Genomic DNA, 15,387 nt, shown 5'->3' on the forward strand with positions numbered 1-15,387 from the left:
ACCAAGCTCTTTGAGAGGTGGGGAATCCCCAGAGCTGAAACTGGTTTGTGGTGAAGGGCCAGTCACTTCCCTGTTCTGTGAACTATAGTTACAAAAAATACACCTTTTACGTACATTGCAATAGCACATGCAAAACCGCATGCCCGTCAACAGCATAATGAAGTTTCAGGTAGTGTAGTTTCAAATATCAAAGTTCTGGAGAAAATATAACCATAATGACAACTGCAAAACATAGATCAACCGTCAACAAAAATACAGTCAGCCTCCAACTGGAACAGAATTACAGGGATAGGGTGGAGGTAACATACATGTGTCTCCCACACCCTCACATGTTTTCCTGGCTTTCAGAACACATGAATAGGGCTTACTTTTAAGGCACTTCCTCCCCCCCCCAAATACTATTTATTCAATTTCAAACATTACAAGTTACAAAAATTCACAAAAACAAAAAGACAAAAAAGCAAGAATAAAAAGAAAAAAAGAAAAACATCAATTCTAACATTTTAATTAACATTGTAGACTTCCTCGATTCCCCTCACACTGGGTCCATGTTTAGCTCCAAATTAAGCAATTTTCATTTATTATCTTAAATCATTCTAACACATTTTTTCATTATCTCACAACTATTTCTATTCTTACTTGACTATCTTTCACCCATAATTCATCTTAATCCAAATCTAAATATATTTCCCCATCCATCTATCCTCTATTTCTCCCCTTAGCCTCAAATTTATACCCAAAATTTTTCCATACATTCAAATATTATTTCTTTTAACATAATAACATTTAAACCCTTAAATCTAATTAAGCCCCCCCTCCCCTGGACTCAGGGTCTCCCAGATGAATCAGCCAGTTCCATATGTCATTCCAGTTTCGGGCCATCTTGACCAGTCAGAAAATAACATCCATTATTACTCCTAACCCCACTCCCCCTCTTTCACCACCTATCCACCACTCCCCCTTCTTTGTCCCCTGCTGCTTCCCCAATTTCCTAGCTGTTGCACAATACCATCCAACTACATTTCCACTTTCCAGCCCTGTCTCAATTTTGGTTCCCCTTAAGTTCTGGCCCCAGTATGGATCCTGTCCTCCCTCTCTCACTGGGAGGGCATTATTCCATGCTGGTTCTTCTTTGAAGACTCTTTGAATCAAGCATGAGTCCTGTTCCCCCTCCCCCCTCACTGAGGGAACAATGTCCCATGCAACTTCATCATCTTTGAATTCAATTACTTTGTCCATGGCTGATTATTGTTCATCTTACTTCTCTTCATACTTTGTTGGGATTAGTCCTTTTTCACTTTCCGCACAGTTCTGTTTTATTTTATCAATCTGTATAGTATTCTGACGCAGTTCACTTTTCAATTCCAAAAGTTCCTTTTAGAAGTCAATAAAGTCAGATGATGTTGTCTACTGACATCCTGGTCGTTTCCAATTTGGTGGGAACAGCACAGATTACAAGCAGGAAATGGCGCAGTTCACATTTCCAAACTTCAGAAACAGAAATTATGCCCGATCTGGTTACAAACTCTCATTTTTAATTCTTCTTCATATCTTAAAACTCATATATCCATTTATGAAAAGAGCATCTGTCAAACTTCTTATTCACAACCTTATATTTTACACTCTCTTGAATGTTGACAGTTTTCAGCCTCAAAGAGGTAAACAAATTCCATCCTATTGTGATGTCATAATGGCGGCTCACTGATCCCTCCAGGGACCCGACTCCAGCTTCCAGGGGGACTTTTCCCAGACCAAATTAAAGAACCTTTACAGCTTTACAGGAATTTTACAAAGTTCAACCTTTCTCCCCTTTACCCTGCCTTAGGGGGGGAGTTTTAATTCCTCCCATGTCGAAATCTTTTCAATTAATTTTTTTTTACTCACAGTGTCCAATGTTTTCAAATCCTTTGAGTCTGGAAAAATCCACCGCTCCACAGGCTGCTGGCTTGGAGCTTCACGTTGCGAGGGTAGCAGTTTAACTCGAGGCATCACATCTCCACTCTGCTTGCTCTCGGCTCCCTTAATAGGGCTTACCGGGGAGCAGAGGAGACAGAAAAAGGTGCTGCTGAGTCCCCACGTCCCCAGAACGCTTGATCTGGGGCTCTTTCGGGGGTCCGCGGCGCTCTCGTGGGTCCCCCCTCCTTCACAGCGCTAGAGAATCTCAGAGCTCAATATTCTCCCGCCAGTCAGCAATGGCGGTAGACCAGAAGTCCGTTTAAGGCACTTCCTTATCCTTTGTCTTAACTCAGCAAGTTAAGCCATGGAGTCATTGTATGTTTGAGATCTTAGCTAGGATTAAGGGAACAAACCATGGTCCTATGGTTAAGCATTATGTCTAGACTAGGCCTTTAAGGCTGCAACCATAATTCAGTGTGTGAGAGAGAACTGAAAGTGGCTAAACCACCACACCCAACATCTTGCAGGCAGGAAGATGGGCAGGGCAGAGCTGTTGTGCTCTTCCATCCTCCTACTCCCAAGAAATATTTCAATACAGGGTGTCCCTGACCATCAGGTCCAGTTGTGTCCAACTCTGGGGTTGCGGCGCTCATCTCGCTCTATAGGCCGAGGGAGCCGGCGTTTGTCCGCAGACAGCTTCCGGGTCATGTGGCCAGCATGACAAGGCTGCTTCTGGCGAAACCCTATTTCAATACAACAATTTAACAATTAGTATAGTTTTTTCCCTGATTTGGGGGCGTATCAGGAAAGGGAAGGCTATGGATCTTTTGGATCCATACTTTCCCTTAACCCACCCAGGGCGTACCCCCTTTTGGGCCATACATGAGGGCAAGGGCTACAGAATTTTCTGTGATGGGGAGAAGAAGCATCCAACACAGGATCTGTGTCTCCAAGGTTGTGTCTCTTCACCTTCTGTCAAGGAGATCTGATGCTTGTTATGGCCCCTGGAATGGCCGCCTCCAAACCAGAGGGTTGCAGGGCCAGTAGCATCAGACATTTGAATAAAAGTTAGTTCCAATCACAGAATCCAATCTCAAAAACTTTTAGAGTGTCTACCATTTGTCTTCAGTGTCAAGATAAGAGTTGAAACAAGATAAGGATTGAAAAGCACTTGATGGCTATGCTTTCCTTTTTAGAAAATCAGTTGCAGCAAGAGCATGTTAAAATTAGTTTGGGTTGAATTATTTATTTGATGCAATCTTTTGTGAAGGGATTTTAGTTTTCTGAATATAGATGACTTGCTCTCTATAGTTCAGTATTTATTGGTTCCTATATTGAGAAGTTGGTGATGTCGTGTCTGTCTCTCTCTCTCGCTCACACACACACACACACACACTTTTCAGCTGTGAGGTGAAGTTTCTTAGGCAGTCAAATGAAAACTGAAACATCATGGAAATTTGCTAGTTGCATTACAAGAAATCTAGACCTCTAAAAATACTGTGAATTAGGCCACAACTTTTATACAAAAGTTACATCTGTGGCCTATTAAACCACCAAAAAATGTAACTACTGATCCATATGAAAACAATGTTTGATGCTGTGTGGATGAACCACTATACTTCGCTGCAACTAAATGAAGTTTCATGTTTCTCCAAAGTACAATTAATATATGGTTTATAGTTGATACTATAAATCAAATTACCACTTCTTCAAAAATAACTACTGGTATGTCATTACATTCTTTCTTGAGAACACACTACAAAAATAAGGGGCAGTATTCAACTAAATTTTACTCAGAGTAAAATTAGAATGAATGAACTTGGCTGAATTAGGTCCATTAACGTCACTGGGTCAGACTGAACATACAGTAGTTGATTTTTGTTAGATTGATAGCTCTCATAAGGTGACATCCATACAACCACTCTCACACAATATCAATACAAACAAATCAACAGTAAAATGCATACTTTAGAATACCAACTGGTAGGCCATGTGGAAATAAAGCCCAAGCATGTTCTTTAAGATTTAACCAATAGTTTTATATCCCACATATGAGCAACAGCTCATAGGATAAGGTGGTAAGATCATCTAATTCACCATCTTGCATTGGGTTCCTCATTCCATTTCTATTGCAATGTTTGTATGCTTTATCTAGAACCTAAGGAACAAATGAAGGTAGCCATGATAAATTTTCTTAGATCTGGTTCTTAGGCTCGCTTAAAACACTCTTATAGGAGTTGTGGTGAAGTATTAATGTTTGTATGTTCCCATCTCTAGACCACCCTAAGCCTCTTTGGGAGAAAGGATGGGATATAAATAATACTAAATAAATCTAATAATAAATCCCCACTTGTCATACAATTATTCCCACTCATAAAATGAAATGAACTGGGTGGGCCTTAATGATCATTTCCCATAGTCAAACGTGTAACTTTGACCCTTTCCTTGTTTCACCATTTCCAATCTCAACAAACAGCAGCAAAATCACTTAGTGTTACAGGAGCACGGCTGCAGTTAACTATCTGCTAGTAATGATGGAAACTTAAACTGATGTTCTGCATTCATAACAAAATAAGTGTTTAGTGGAGCATGAGTGACTTTAATTATTTATGTCTCATACATAGTATAGAGGCTGCCCTTTCATTACATTTCCGCTGGAGAAGAGATGTATGGATTATCTATACCTATGACCTATGTGAATAGTCACTTAATGTTATATAAAATAGTATCTAGTAGATATGCTTCTCCCTGTATGTAAACTAGAAACACTCACATACAGTTTTGTTTAACAAACCTGTGCTATTTTTGTGAAATGTTTATAACCCTCAGTTAGCTACTATAATCGCAATAAACATGCAGCGATGGAAATTTAGAAAAGATTATCAATGGCTATCAGATGCAGATGGGGGGTTTGTACGTCACTCTGCTTCAACTTCATTGGTGTGCCATGTTTATAATGGGCTCACATCAAAGCTGAGCTGAACAGCGCTGGGAATTGACAGTAGATCACAGAGCCCTTTGTACAGGAAGCGTGAAGGGAACACAGTTTCAGGGGGGCTGAAATAGGATGGGATCTACGAAGATAAAAGGTTCGGAGGGTTGCAGACTCGACTACTATGTTTCTTACATTCACTGCTACAGTGTAGGTTCCCTATAGCTTTTCTTTCTTTCTTTTCATGGTTCCTGGATGTTCTGTATGCTTTACTAATCGAATGAGTATTGCATTTTATTTTGTTAGGCACTGATTACTTGTAAAGCAAAATTATCAGAATAAGTATGCAGTGAAGTATTTCCTTCACAGTAAATCAATGCAGGTAAGTGACACCTGAAAGCTAGCAGCAGCGGTTTCAGAACTATGAAAAAATTATATTAGATTCCATGGTATCTGCAAACCTTTCAACATTTCGGATGGCTTGTTTGGGCTTACAGTTCTTATCTACTTTGTTCTAGGCAGTTTCACAGAGAATAGTATAAATAGTCAACCAATGCAACATTTGTTTTGCTCAATAGTTATACTAATAGAGGTATTGGATATTGCTTACATGACCTGTTAATGACTCTGTGGATTTCATTAATATAATGAAAGAAGCTTTTTTTAAAGGCATACTTATAATAGAACATATATAAAAGTTCAGATATAAAATGAAAATACATAATCCTTTTCATTTTTATTTATAGATTTAGAATTTCTTTAGGAATGTGATAAATTTCTATAGAGCACAGAAGAGGAATTGTATGGGAAAGCACTGCAATTTATGTTTGATTATAAGGGCTTTGTGTGTATGTGCAACAGCTTTTTTTGCAAGCATATTAAGAAGCATTTCCTTCTTAAATCTAAAATATTACCTCCAAACTGAATGGAGAGAAAGTGTTGATTTTTATTAAACCTGTCCTAATTCCAAAGCCAGTACATCTTTTCTCATAATTAGGATTCATTATGATTATTGTTTGCATTATATTTTTAAAACCATGTACTGTAAAAGGTGTTTGTGTGCTTACTTCTTAATGGCAAATGTGGTAATGTGACATCATATTAACGATTGAAGCATTCTTCGATATCATGTGATTGCAGTTTTTTTTAAAAAAACAACAACAGATGTGTGCATGTGTGTCCATTTCAGTGTTTGTGCTTTTCAAAGGGGAAGTTACAGTATTTGTATTTTCAGATATTAGGTATCATACAGTGTGGGTGTATTGATTAATGCCTTCTTGAAAAATTACCTACACTTTCCCTTCTAAAGAACAACTGTACTGAATTATATCAATTTGTGGTTATACTTTTGTGTGTTATGGAACACAGTTTACTGAAGAAACAGCCCCAGTGTGATTAAGTACGGTAATTGAGGCCACTCTGCAATTATTAAGTCCTTGGTAGTCAAAGTGCCTCAATCTAGGAGTACTTAGTCCCATCATTTAGGATTTATTTAAGATTTTAAAGTAAATTTCATTGGGTCTCTCTTCTGACCACTGAGTCTTGGGCTGCTTTCTAGTGATCATTGGTAGAAAACCTGCACAGTGGTCTTTTATTTTGAAGTTTTGATCTAGGAGCCACACGGTACTTTATTCCCGACCATCCATCACCCCGCCCATCCTAGCAGAATGAAATCAGTTTTATAGGCTGGTGGTGAGCTGGTTCTGGAGCTGAAAACACAATCTGCTATATCACTGTTAGACTTTAATATTGGTAGGGGGACAACAGGGTCAAAATGAAGTGTGCTTTTAAAAAGTATCTCTGGACGTGCACAAAACTGAACTATAGGCCAGGGAGTCCCAAAGTCTTTTCCTGTTCCCATCCCAAGGGTCATGTTTCATAGGTCTGTGGCATACAATAAATTAATACCCTGACAGCCAGAAGTACCTGAGAGACAGGCAGAACACAATATGCAAGACTATAAAAGGGAAAGTGCATAGACCATGAAATTATTTATGACTGTTCCTATTGAATTGTTCAGATGAAGCACTGTAATATATGGAGTCCCTATGCATTGTTACTTAGAAACAAGCCTTATTGAGTTCAGTGGGACTTGCTCTGAAATAAGCAGATATATGCTTGCAGATAGGGTACTGTAGTCTTCGGCCCAAACTTACATTTGGAGACCCATTTCTTAATTTTTGTTACCATATTTGTATGGTGATTACTGTTGCACCCTTCATCTGAGTAATGGGTCCCAAACTTATATAAGTTTATATAATATTATCTAAGGTTTTCATATTGTGGAGACTGGGCTGTTCATTCTTTTTCATCCTGTACATGTTACACCGACTAATCTAGCAGGTTTTACCATGTCAGGTAGAGCTAAGGAAACGATTCAGGATGGGAACTAGCACTGAACACAATAAAGTTATCTAGTGATAATTTCTCATTTTATCAGGTGACTGGCTCTGCAACATGGTTTATTACCACTTGCACAAGGGGCTTGAGGCAAAGTCATAGGGAGCATATCTCTCAGCTGCACCAGCTTTGATAAAACTGGCAGCCTCTAAACGAAAGGTTGAATTAAGGGGAGGGGTAACAAATGGTGACTAAAATAATCCTGAAGCTGGGATATGGATCCAGAGAGCAATCTTGGCTACCCAGTGGCTCTGAAAGCTCTTGCTGTAATGGAACTCTTTGGGTCAATCCTAAAAGCATTTTTGGAAGCCAAGAACCATACAACAAGCCTGGAGAAATTGGGCAGTTCAAGGGAAGACATTACAGGTTTTGAGAGGCATTCTGTTTGGATACTGGCTAAGGTTTTCCCCCCTTTTGATTCCCACTGGTGTTGTTGCTGTTGTCAAAGAGTCTCTGGAAACAAATCATTGCCACAAACCAACATCTGCTTAACAAGAAGACTGGAGGCAATTTTACACTACCCAAGAAATATAGAGCTTTGGACCAAATAAATAGCTCGCTGGAAAAATATACCTTTAATGAGTTACATTCAACAATGTTTTACTCTAACCAGTGAAATTATTGAACATTACCAGGTAGTGCCCAGCACTGCTTGGGAATTTTTAGATTTTCGTTTTTAAAAAGTTTTTAAGCAGATACAGTGATTCCTTGGTTCTCGAACGTATTCCATTCCAAAAGTCTGTTTGACTTCCGAAACATTCAAAAACCAAGACGTGGCTTCCAATTGGCACAGGTGCCCCAGAAACAAAAGCCGACAGCCACATCAGACATTCGGCTTCTGAAAACCGTTCGAAAACTGGAACACTTCCTTCCGGGTTTTTGACGTTTGGGAGCCGAAATGTTTGAGTACCAAGGCGTTCGAGAACCAAGGTTCCACTGTGGTGCAATTTGTGAGTTTGGACCTGTCATGCCAAAAATTAGGTGAAGTTGAAAGTGGATCACTGGACAGGCTGGATTCAGAGGAGTGGTGGGAAACACCAGCTGGGAAACCCCCAGGAGAAGAGGGCTCAGAGCCAGGAGAGTGGTGGTAGGACAACAATGAGTCGTCAGAGGGAGGGGGAGGAGCAGACTGGCAGGAGATGTCAGAAGCTGAAAAGGTAACGGGTTAGTGAGCAGGAATGGGCTGTGGCAGAGAGCAGTCCAGAAGCAGAGGGAGGTCCAGAAGCAGAATGGAGGCAGGCTGATGAAGAAGCCTGGAAAACTCCTTCCTGCTGTTACTAGCTCCCCTCCTCCCTGATCTCCCAGAACACAGAGAGAAATGAAGAGGGCAGAGCAAGAGAGACCAGGTGAATGAGTCTTAGGCTGCTGGGGAAGGAACCAGGAGAGGAGCCTTAGAGAGCAGTGGGAAGGCAGGGACTTTCAGTCCTTGCAACTGGCTCATTGGGGCAAGAGTTGGAAAGAGTTGCTGTGATCACTAGGCCTGCACTGTTTTGGTTCCTTTGAATAAAGAGTTAACTTCAGTGACACCGGTTGTTTTATTGCTGCCCTGCTCCCGACTCTGGTTCCTGACAATCACCATCAGAATTGCAGGCATATTTGCTAATGTAAATAAACAGGATTTATCGTATGTACCAACCACATTTGTATTTCATAAATGAAGGAATGGATCAAAAATGTTAAGAAAGTAATGGTGATAGGCCAGATATTGGGATGGGGGGATCTTTCCTGCAATTTAATATTACAGTATTGTTAGGGGAAATAAATCAAAACCCCATACTACATTGATCACCTCATATTGCTATAATTAGATGTCAACATTTGATGTTAAATCAGATTATATTTATCAGTGTTATAATTTGAATAGCCCTATATAATCATTTTTTTAAGGGACATGGGTGGCGCTGTGGTCTAAACCACAAAGCCTAGGGCTTGCCGATCGGGAGGTTGGCAGTTCGAATCCCCGCAACAGGGTGAGCTCCCGTTGTTCGGTCCCAGCTCCTGCCCACCTAGCAGTTCGAAAGCACGTCAAAGTGCAAGTAGATAAATAGGTACCGCTCCGGCGGGAAGGTAAACTGCATTTCCGTGCGCTGCTCTGGTTCGCCAGAAGCAGCTTAGTCATGCTGGCCACATGACCTGGAAGCTGTACGCCGGCTCCCTCGGCCAATATAGCGAGGTGAGCGCCGCAACACCAGAGTCGTCCGCGACTGGACCTAATGGTCAGGGGTACCTTTACCTTTTTATAATCTTTTTTATGTAAGGCCATGTAAAGGTCTGACTAGGAAGATGTTGTTCTATGCATACTAGCATAAAGCTAAAGCTTTGATTTTTGTAAAGACAAAAACAACAATATTGTAGGTCAGTCAGTCAGTCTATGCAACGACATGACTTTCTTGGTACCAAGTGTGATATTGGGTTGCTTGATGGTGTTTGATCCCTTTTGTTGTGCAAGTGTCGTACATTATCCTGGTTTTATTCACCCATCATTGGCTCATGCTCTTCCTTTTGAGATTATTGCCAGTAATTCCTTCCCCGATCTTGTTAGGAAACTTCCAGTGATTTCTTTAAGAGATCAAAACCTGTGGAAGATTCTGTGGAATGTAGTCCAATCACTCACATGGATTTTAGGACAAAGAGGCTCTAGATGTTTGCTTGTCAGCCTTTTGAAAGGATGAGTATTTCCATCTGTGAACTACTTCTAGGCTGCATCAACAAAAGGATAGTGTCCAGATCAAGGGAAGTAATAGTACCACTCTATTCTGCCTTAGTCAGGCCACACTTTGAATACTGTGCCCAATTCTAGGCACCACAATTTAAGAAGGATGCTAAGCTGGAACGTGTGTAGAGAAGGGCAACCAAGTTGATCAAGGGTCTGGAAACTAAGCCTTATGAGGAGTGCTTGAAGGAGCTGAGTATGTTTAGCCTGGAAAAGAGGAAACAGAGGAGATATGATAGCCATCTTCAAATAACTTAAGGGCTGTCACATGGAGGAGGGAGCATGTTGTTTTCTCCTGCTCTGGAGGGTAGGACTTGACCAATGGCTTCAAGTTGCAATAAAGGTGAATCCGACTAAACATTCGAAAAGACTTTGACAGTAAGAGCTGTTCGGCAGTGGAATAGACTCCCACGAGAGGTGGTAGACTCTCCTTCCTTGGAGGTTATCTATATCTGATACCTGAATAGGCATAGGAATGCATACCTGTCCTGTGTGTATAATTACAAATTCATGATTTTCTGTGGGAAGTGCTATTTCTCAACTAACATTTAGTTGAGATTAATGTCTTCAGTACATATAGCTTCAAGCTCTTTCAAGACTGGCCTGATTCTGGTCTGTAGTACCAATAATTTACGAGTGTTGTGGCATAGTGTTCGTTGTGGCTCTCACACTAACATATTTGTCCATACAGTTGGATTTCTTGGTATATTTACAAAACATGCAAGCAATGCTTGGTCCCTAAGTCTGGTAAATTCGTAAATATCTCTACTAGGAAGCAGGACCATGTGCTTGGAAGTATTTGCATCTTCCTCGACTGCCAAAGGAGCAGCGGCAGCAGCAACCACACCAGTAAATAAAGGGGCTTAGAAACCAATCTGAAGTCAACAATAGCAAGCATGGTGCTAATCGAAGAATATAACAAAAACTCTTCACATCAGTCCCTTAACTGTGATGAATCAGAAAAAAAGTTAATTATTTCTTAATGCACAATGATTATGTTTTACCCATTTAGGCGGGACTAAGGACGCTTCATGATATTGGACCTGAAATTCGGCGTGCTATATCTTGTGATTTGCAAGAAGATGAACCTGAGCAAAATCACCATGAGGAAGAGGAAGTATATAAAGTAAATGGACATATAACAAATTGGTTGGCTCGGACTTGTGACAGTTACAAAACTATGCTGCCATTCTATACATGCTTGCTTTGAAGTCCTGTTGAACTCAGCAGGTTGTACTTCTGAGTAAACATATATAGACTGATAGTAAACATTTTTGTTCAACACTGCAATATTTTTTCAAGGGGTTCAGTGCATTCTATTTATGCCTCAGTTGTTTTACTATAGACTGTCTTATGTGAAGAAATTTGCAGTGCATTATGAGCAGGTAAGGTCTATTGAAGTCGGTGAAATTTCCCTCTGTGTAATATCTGGGCAAGATGAGCTTATTGCACTACAGGAAACAGCCACACACCCAAGGCAGTGCAGAAAAAGTACATCAAAATGGGGGGGGGGGAGTCAAGAGGGCATTAATACTTTTAATAATAATGATTTTAAATTAAATTTTAAGTTATTTTCTATAGGCATGTCACCTGACATGAATTTCACATGAAGTTAGAATTAAACTATTTTTTCATTTCAAAAACAAAAGTTTCCTAGAACACATAAAACTGCCAAGTCAAAGTGAATGTAAATAAGAGCTGCTTGGTGACCACCTATCATTCAATGGAATAAAGCAGGGCTGTAATGGAACAACTAGCAAACAGTTAATTTTGGAAGTTGGAAGTTCTCATACAACATAGATCATACAACATAGTTCACATGTGCAAGGGGTGTGGACTGCATTCCTCCCTGAAATGTCTGGCCAGGACAACTGCAGAATGATAACAGCATTTGCAATATCAACCCCAGAAATTTCCTAGTGTTATAGCATATGAAAGCCTAGGGAGAAAGCTGGACTGATCAAAGATGGCTCCTGCCACTAACGTGAGATTAGAGATGTCATTGACAGCAAGAATGGGGAGTGTTAAGACTTTGCAGGCAGACACCTCACCAGATGTTTTCTTCTGCCAATTGTCATTGCTTCTGTCTTCCCTAGATTGAGCTCCAAGAGATACTGCTCCTATCTCCATCTTAGTCCTGAGTAGACTGCACCATCTGGGTTAGGTGTAAAAAGAATCATAGAACTGCATGCCATTCACTCTTTTCATAAGAAACTCTGAGCACTTGACTGTATGATGCACCATCCATGCATATAGGTTGAGCTGCATGGATGGTCAACGTGATCCACAGAGTGGGCAGTTGCGGTGGAGCACAACTTGCTCTTCCAGCTGTATGAGAACAGAATCACAGAACTCTGATACTATCTGCAACACCAAGATCATTATGGCATGGCTTTAAGTCATAGTTTTAACGGGCAGATGAAATTTCAGGATATATGCTGCCTATAGTATAGTTTGTAAATGCTATAATATTTGATGACTTTGTTTTGCTTGGCTATCAACTACAGACACTAGTCTGAATATCTATGGCACAGTGCTTTTTAAAACACTCACTTATTGGCATTGCTTGCAGACTTTCAATGTAGCAGCATAATATAGCTGCTATGATCATGGGCACCCCCATATCACTACAGAAGACCTTGTATAAAACAGCACATTATGATGGTGCAATAGCTTGACCTCAGGACCCTGGATGTACCACATAAAAGTATGCACATACACTGACGCAAGCTTGGTTTCAGCAATGTATTATATTAATTAACTGATTAACTTGTATATTACAGAGAAATGGTGCCCTGTTTGGAAATCATGTAAACCATGTTAGCAATGATACAAGGGATTCATTTCAGCAGATCAATACCACGCACCGTCCCCTGCATGTCCAAAGGCCTTCAATTCCATCTCCGGTTGAGACTACCGAGAAAAATGTGCCTCCTCCAACAGGAAACTCCTTATTCCACAACCACCATAGTCATCATAGCCACCATAACCACAACTCTGTAGGGAAGCAAGTTCCAAACTCAACAAATGCTAACCTCAATAATGCCAACATGTCCAAAGTGGCTAATGGAAGACACACAAGTGGTGGAAGTCATGAGTACATATCTGAAACTGGGCATCGTTCCCACTCCAGAAGTGACTCTCATGAGAAACGGAGAAGATCTGCCAATAGGAGGTAAATCTGAAATACGGTGTTTGGGTTCAGGCCATTCTATATCCCAATCACATTGTTGTACATAATGCTTATGAAGTAATCAAATAGTGGTTTGGGGGTGTTTTTTGTGTTTGTTTTTACAAAAAAGTGCATACCATTTTCAATCCTTCATTCCTTTCAGTCTTTGAATAAAAACTTGTCTCCTTTTTGACCACTTATCCTTAGTTATCTCACTGGCCTGGATTCCTTTTATAGATTATGGTACTTGAAATTTTTATTTCAGTATATAGCTTGCATTTAGCTTTTCATTCAGCTACATGGTCTGATTCAGTTGGTTACCTGATCCAGTAAATGCCCATGATAACTACCTTACTGTGGTGAAGAGAATCAGATCAATTCAACAGATACAAGCATTAATAGCATGTTCTGCTCTACAGTTCATTAAGTCAAGAACTAATTGCAAATTGTTTCTCTTTTATTAAAGTAGCATATCTTAAAATATATTTCAGGGGTAGGGTGTTGTAGATAAATTTATTAAACAAGTACCTTACTATCACCAGTTCATGAATGCTAATTATATTTATTTTCTCCTTCTACATTGTTCCCCCTCTTGGATAGATCTCGCTATTATGAAACTTACATTAGGTAAGTAAATACAGTGTGAAGCTCTTGGCAAAAAGGGTATTGACATGCCCAGATGTAACTGAGCATGCTTTTAGAAATAATTTCTAAATAGCAAAAATAATAATTTCCATAGCAAAAACAACACGAGTTGTGATACTCACATTGGGGTAATTATAAACTGTCGTGCCCATAAGAATATCTCAGAACATTGTGGGCATCATGAGAAAATAATAATTAAGACTACTCCAGTTTATGGTTATTAAACTACTGTGTGTATCCAAATGTGTGAAAGGGGTAACAAGAATATGCACACCAGGCATGTTTCTATGAAACTGACATCTGCATCAGCCCCACTGTGGTTGCTGCATGTTCAGCGTCAGACTGAAGAGGGCCTGAAACTAGTATTTGGGCATAACTTGAACCTAAAAAAGGAATGGGAAAGCAGAGAGCTGCATGCAGCCCACAGCCCAATTTCATGCAGGTGGCAAGGGAAGAAAAATGAGGTGGCAGAGAGGGGAGGGAGGGAGGGAGGGAGAGGGGATGTCCCACCCACCTTTGGTTCTGGTCCCACCCATGACTGGTACAGCTCCACCCACTGCCAAGATGTAGCTCCTGACAGATTCAGCTCCTGACAGATTCCTTTCAACAGAATAGTTTCTTTAGCCATGAAATACAGGAAAATACTAGAGACGTACGGCTTATTTTTGAACCAAATGAAAATAAAGCAGTTGCCCTCATAACCTTAAGTGTTTTATATTCCTAAAGTAAGGTCATTGACACCCAAAATTTTGGAGTCAGACTTGCTTCATCCTAGCTAATACTTTTCTTCTAATGAATGCTATAATAAAGAAGCAAAGAGAACTCTTTTTTTTTACTTTGCTAAATTCTAAAACCATGTGTGTTGTTTTTTTTAAATGACATTAGAAAAGCATATCTGAAGCGAAAGTCCACAGTGATAGGTATTAGACCACTTTTCTGCCACAATGATTTATGCATAGGTGTAAAGACAAGACAGTGATGCTTCCGAAGTAGGGAAATTTGTGAAAAGTGCAGCTGTAACCATTTATGTCAACATTGTTCCTTCAAGAAACTAGGTTACATCACTGAATACAATGGCCTTGCCAAACATCTATGTCCTATCTGTAGGTCAGAATCTGGAGATAGGCGTCTACCCACAATTTGCCGAGAAGATCATGAAATTCGAGATTATTATAATGATGATTGCTACTTGGATGATCAGGAATATTTTAGTGGTGAAGAATATTATGAAGAAGACAGTATGCTGTCAGGAAGCAGGTAAGATTGCTAGTCTTTATTGATAATTTTATGTTCTTACAGCAAAGAAAGAAAAGCTATTTTAATGTGCTACTGGAGTTCTGAAATATGCAGGGAGCCTAGGTAAAGGTAAAGGGACCCCTAACCATTAGGTCCAGTTGTGACCGACTCTGGGGTTGCGCACTCATTTCGCATTATTCGCCGAGGGAGCCGGCGTACAGCTTCCAGGTCATGTGGCCAGCATGACAAAGCCCCTTCTGGCAAACCAGAGCAGCACATGGAAATGCCGTTTACCTTCCCGCTGTAGCGGTTCCTATTTATCTACTTGCATTTTGATGTGCTTTCGAACTGCTAGGTTGGCAGGAGCTGGGACCAAGCAACGGGAGCTCACCC

At 40.2% G+C, this 15,387-nt stretch overlaps 1 protein-coding gene across 4 annotated transcripts in view; it reads left to right on the plus strand.

The window, feature by feature from the left end:
- Positions 1-15,387, plus strand: part of CACNA1D (calcium voltage-gated channel subunit alpha1 D) — a 204,337-nt gene that overhangs the window by 178,210 nt on the left and 10,740 nt on the right. For all 4 annotated transcript variants that reach the window (XM_088662244.1, XM_088662245.1, XM_088662243.1 and 1 more), the window contains 4 exons: positions 10,954-11,067; positions 12,725-13,116; positions 13,714-13,740; positions 14,866-15,015. In XM_088662244.1, coding sequence (XP_088518370.1) covers positions 10,954-11,067; positions 12,725-13,116; positions 13,714-13,740; positions 14,866-15,015 — 683 coding nt within the window. The remainder of the gene's footprint in view (positions 1-10,953; positions 11,068-12,724; positions 13,117-13,713; positions 13,741-14,865; positions 15,016-15,387) is intronic.

Source organism: Zootoca vivipara, chromosome 2 (assembly GCF_965207765.1).
Source record: "Zootoca vivipara chromosome 2, rZooViv2.hap1.1, whole genome shotgun sequence".
In the NCBI taxonomy this organism is placed as follows: Eukaryota; Metazoa; Chordata; class Lepidosauria; order Squamata; family Lacertidae; genus Zootoca; species Zootoca vivipara.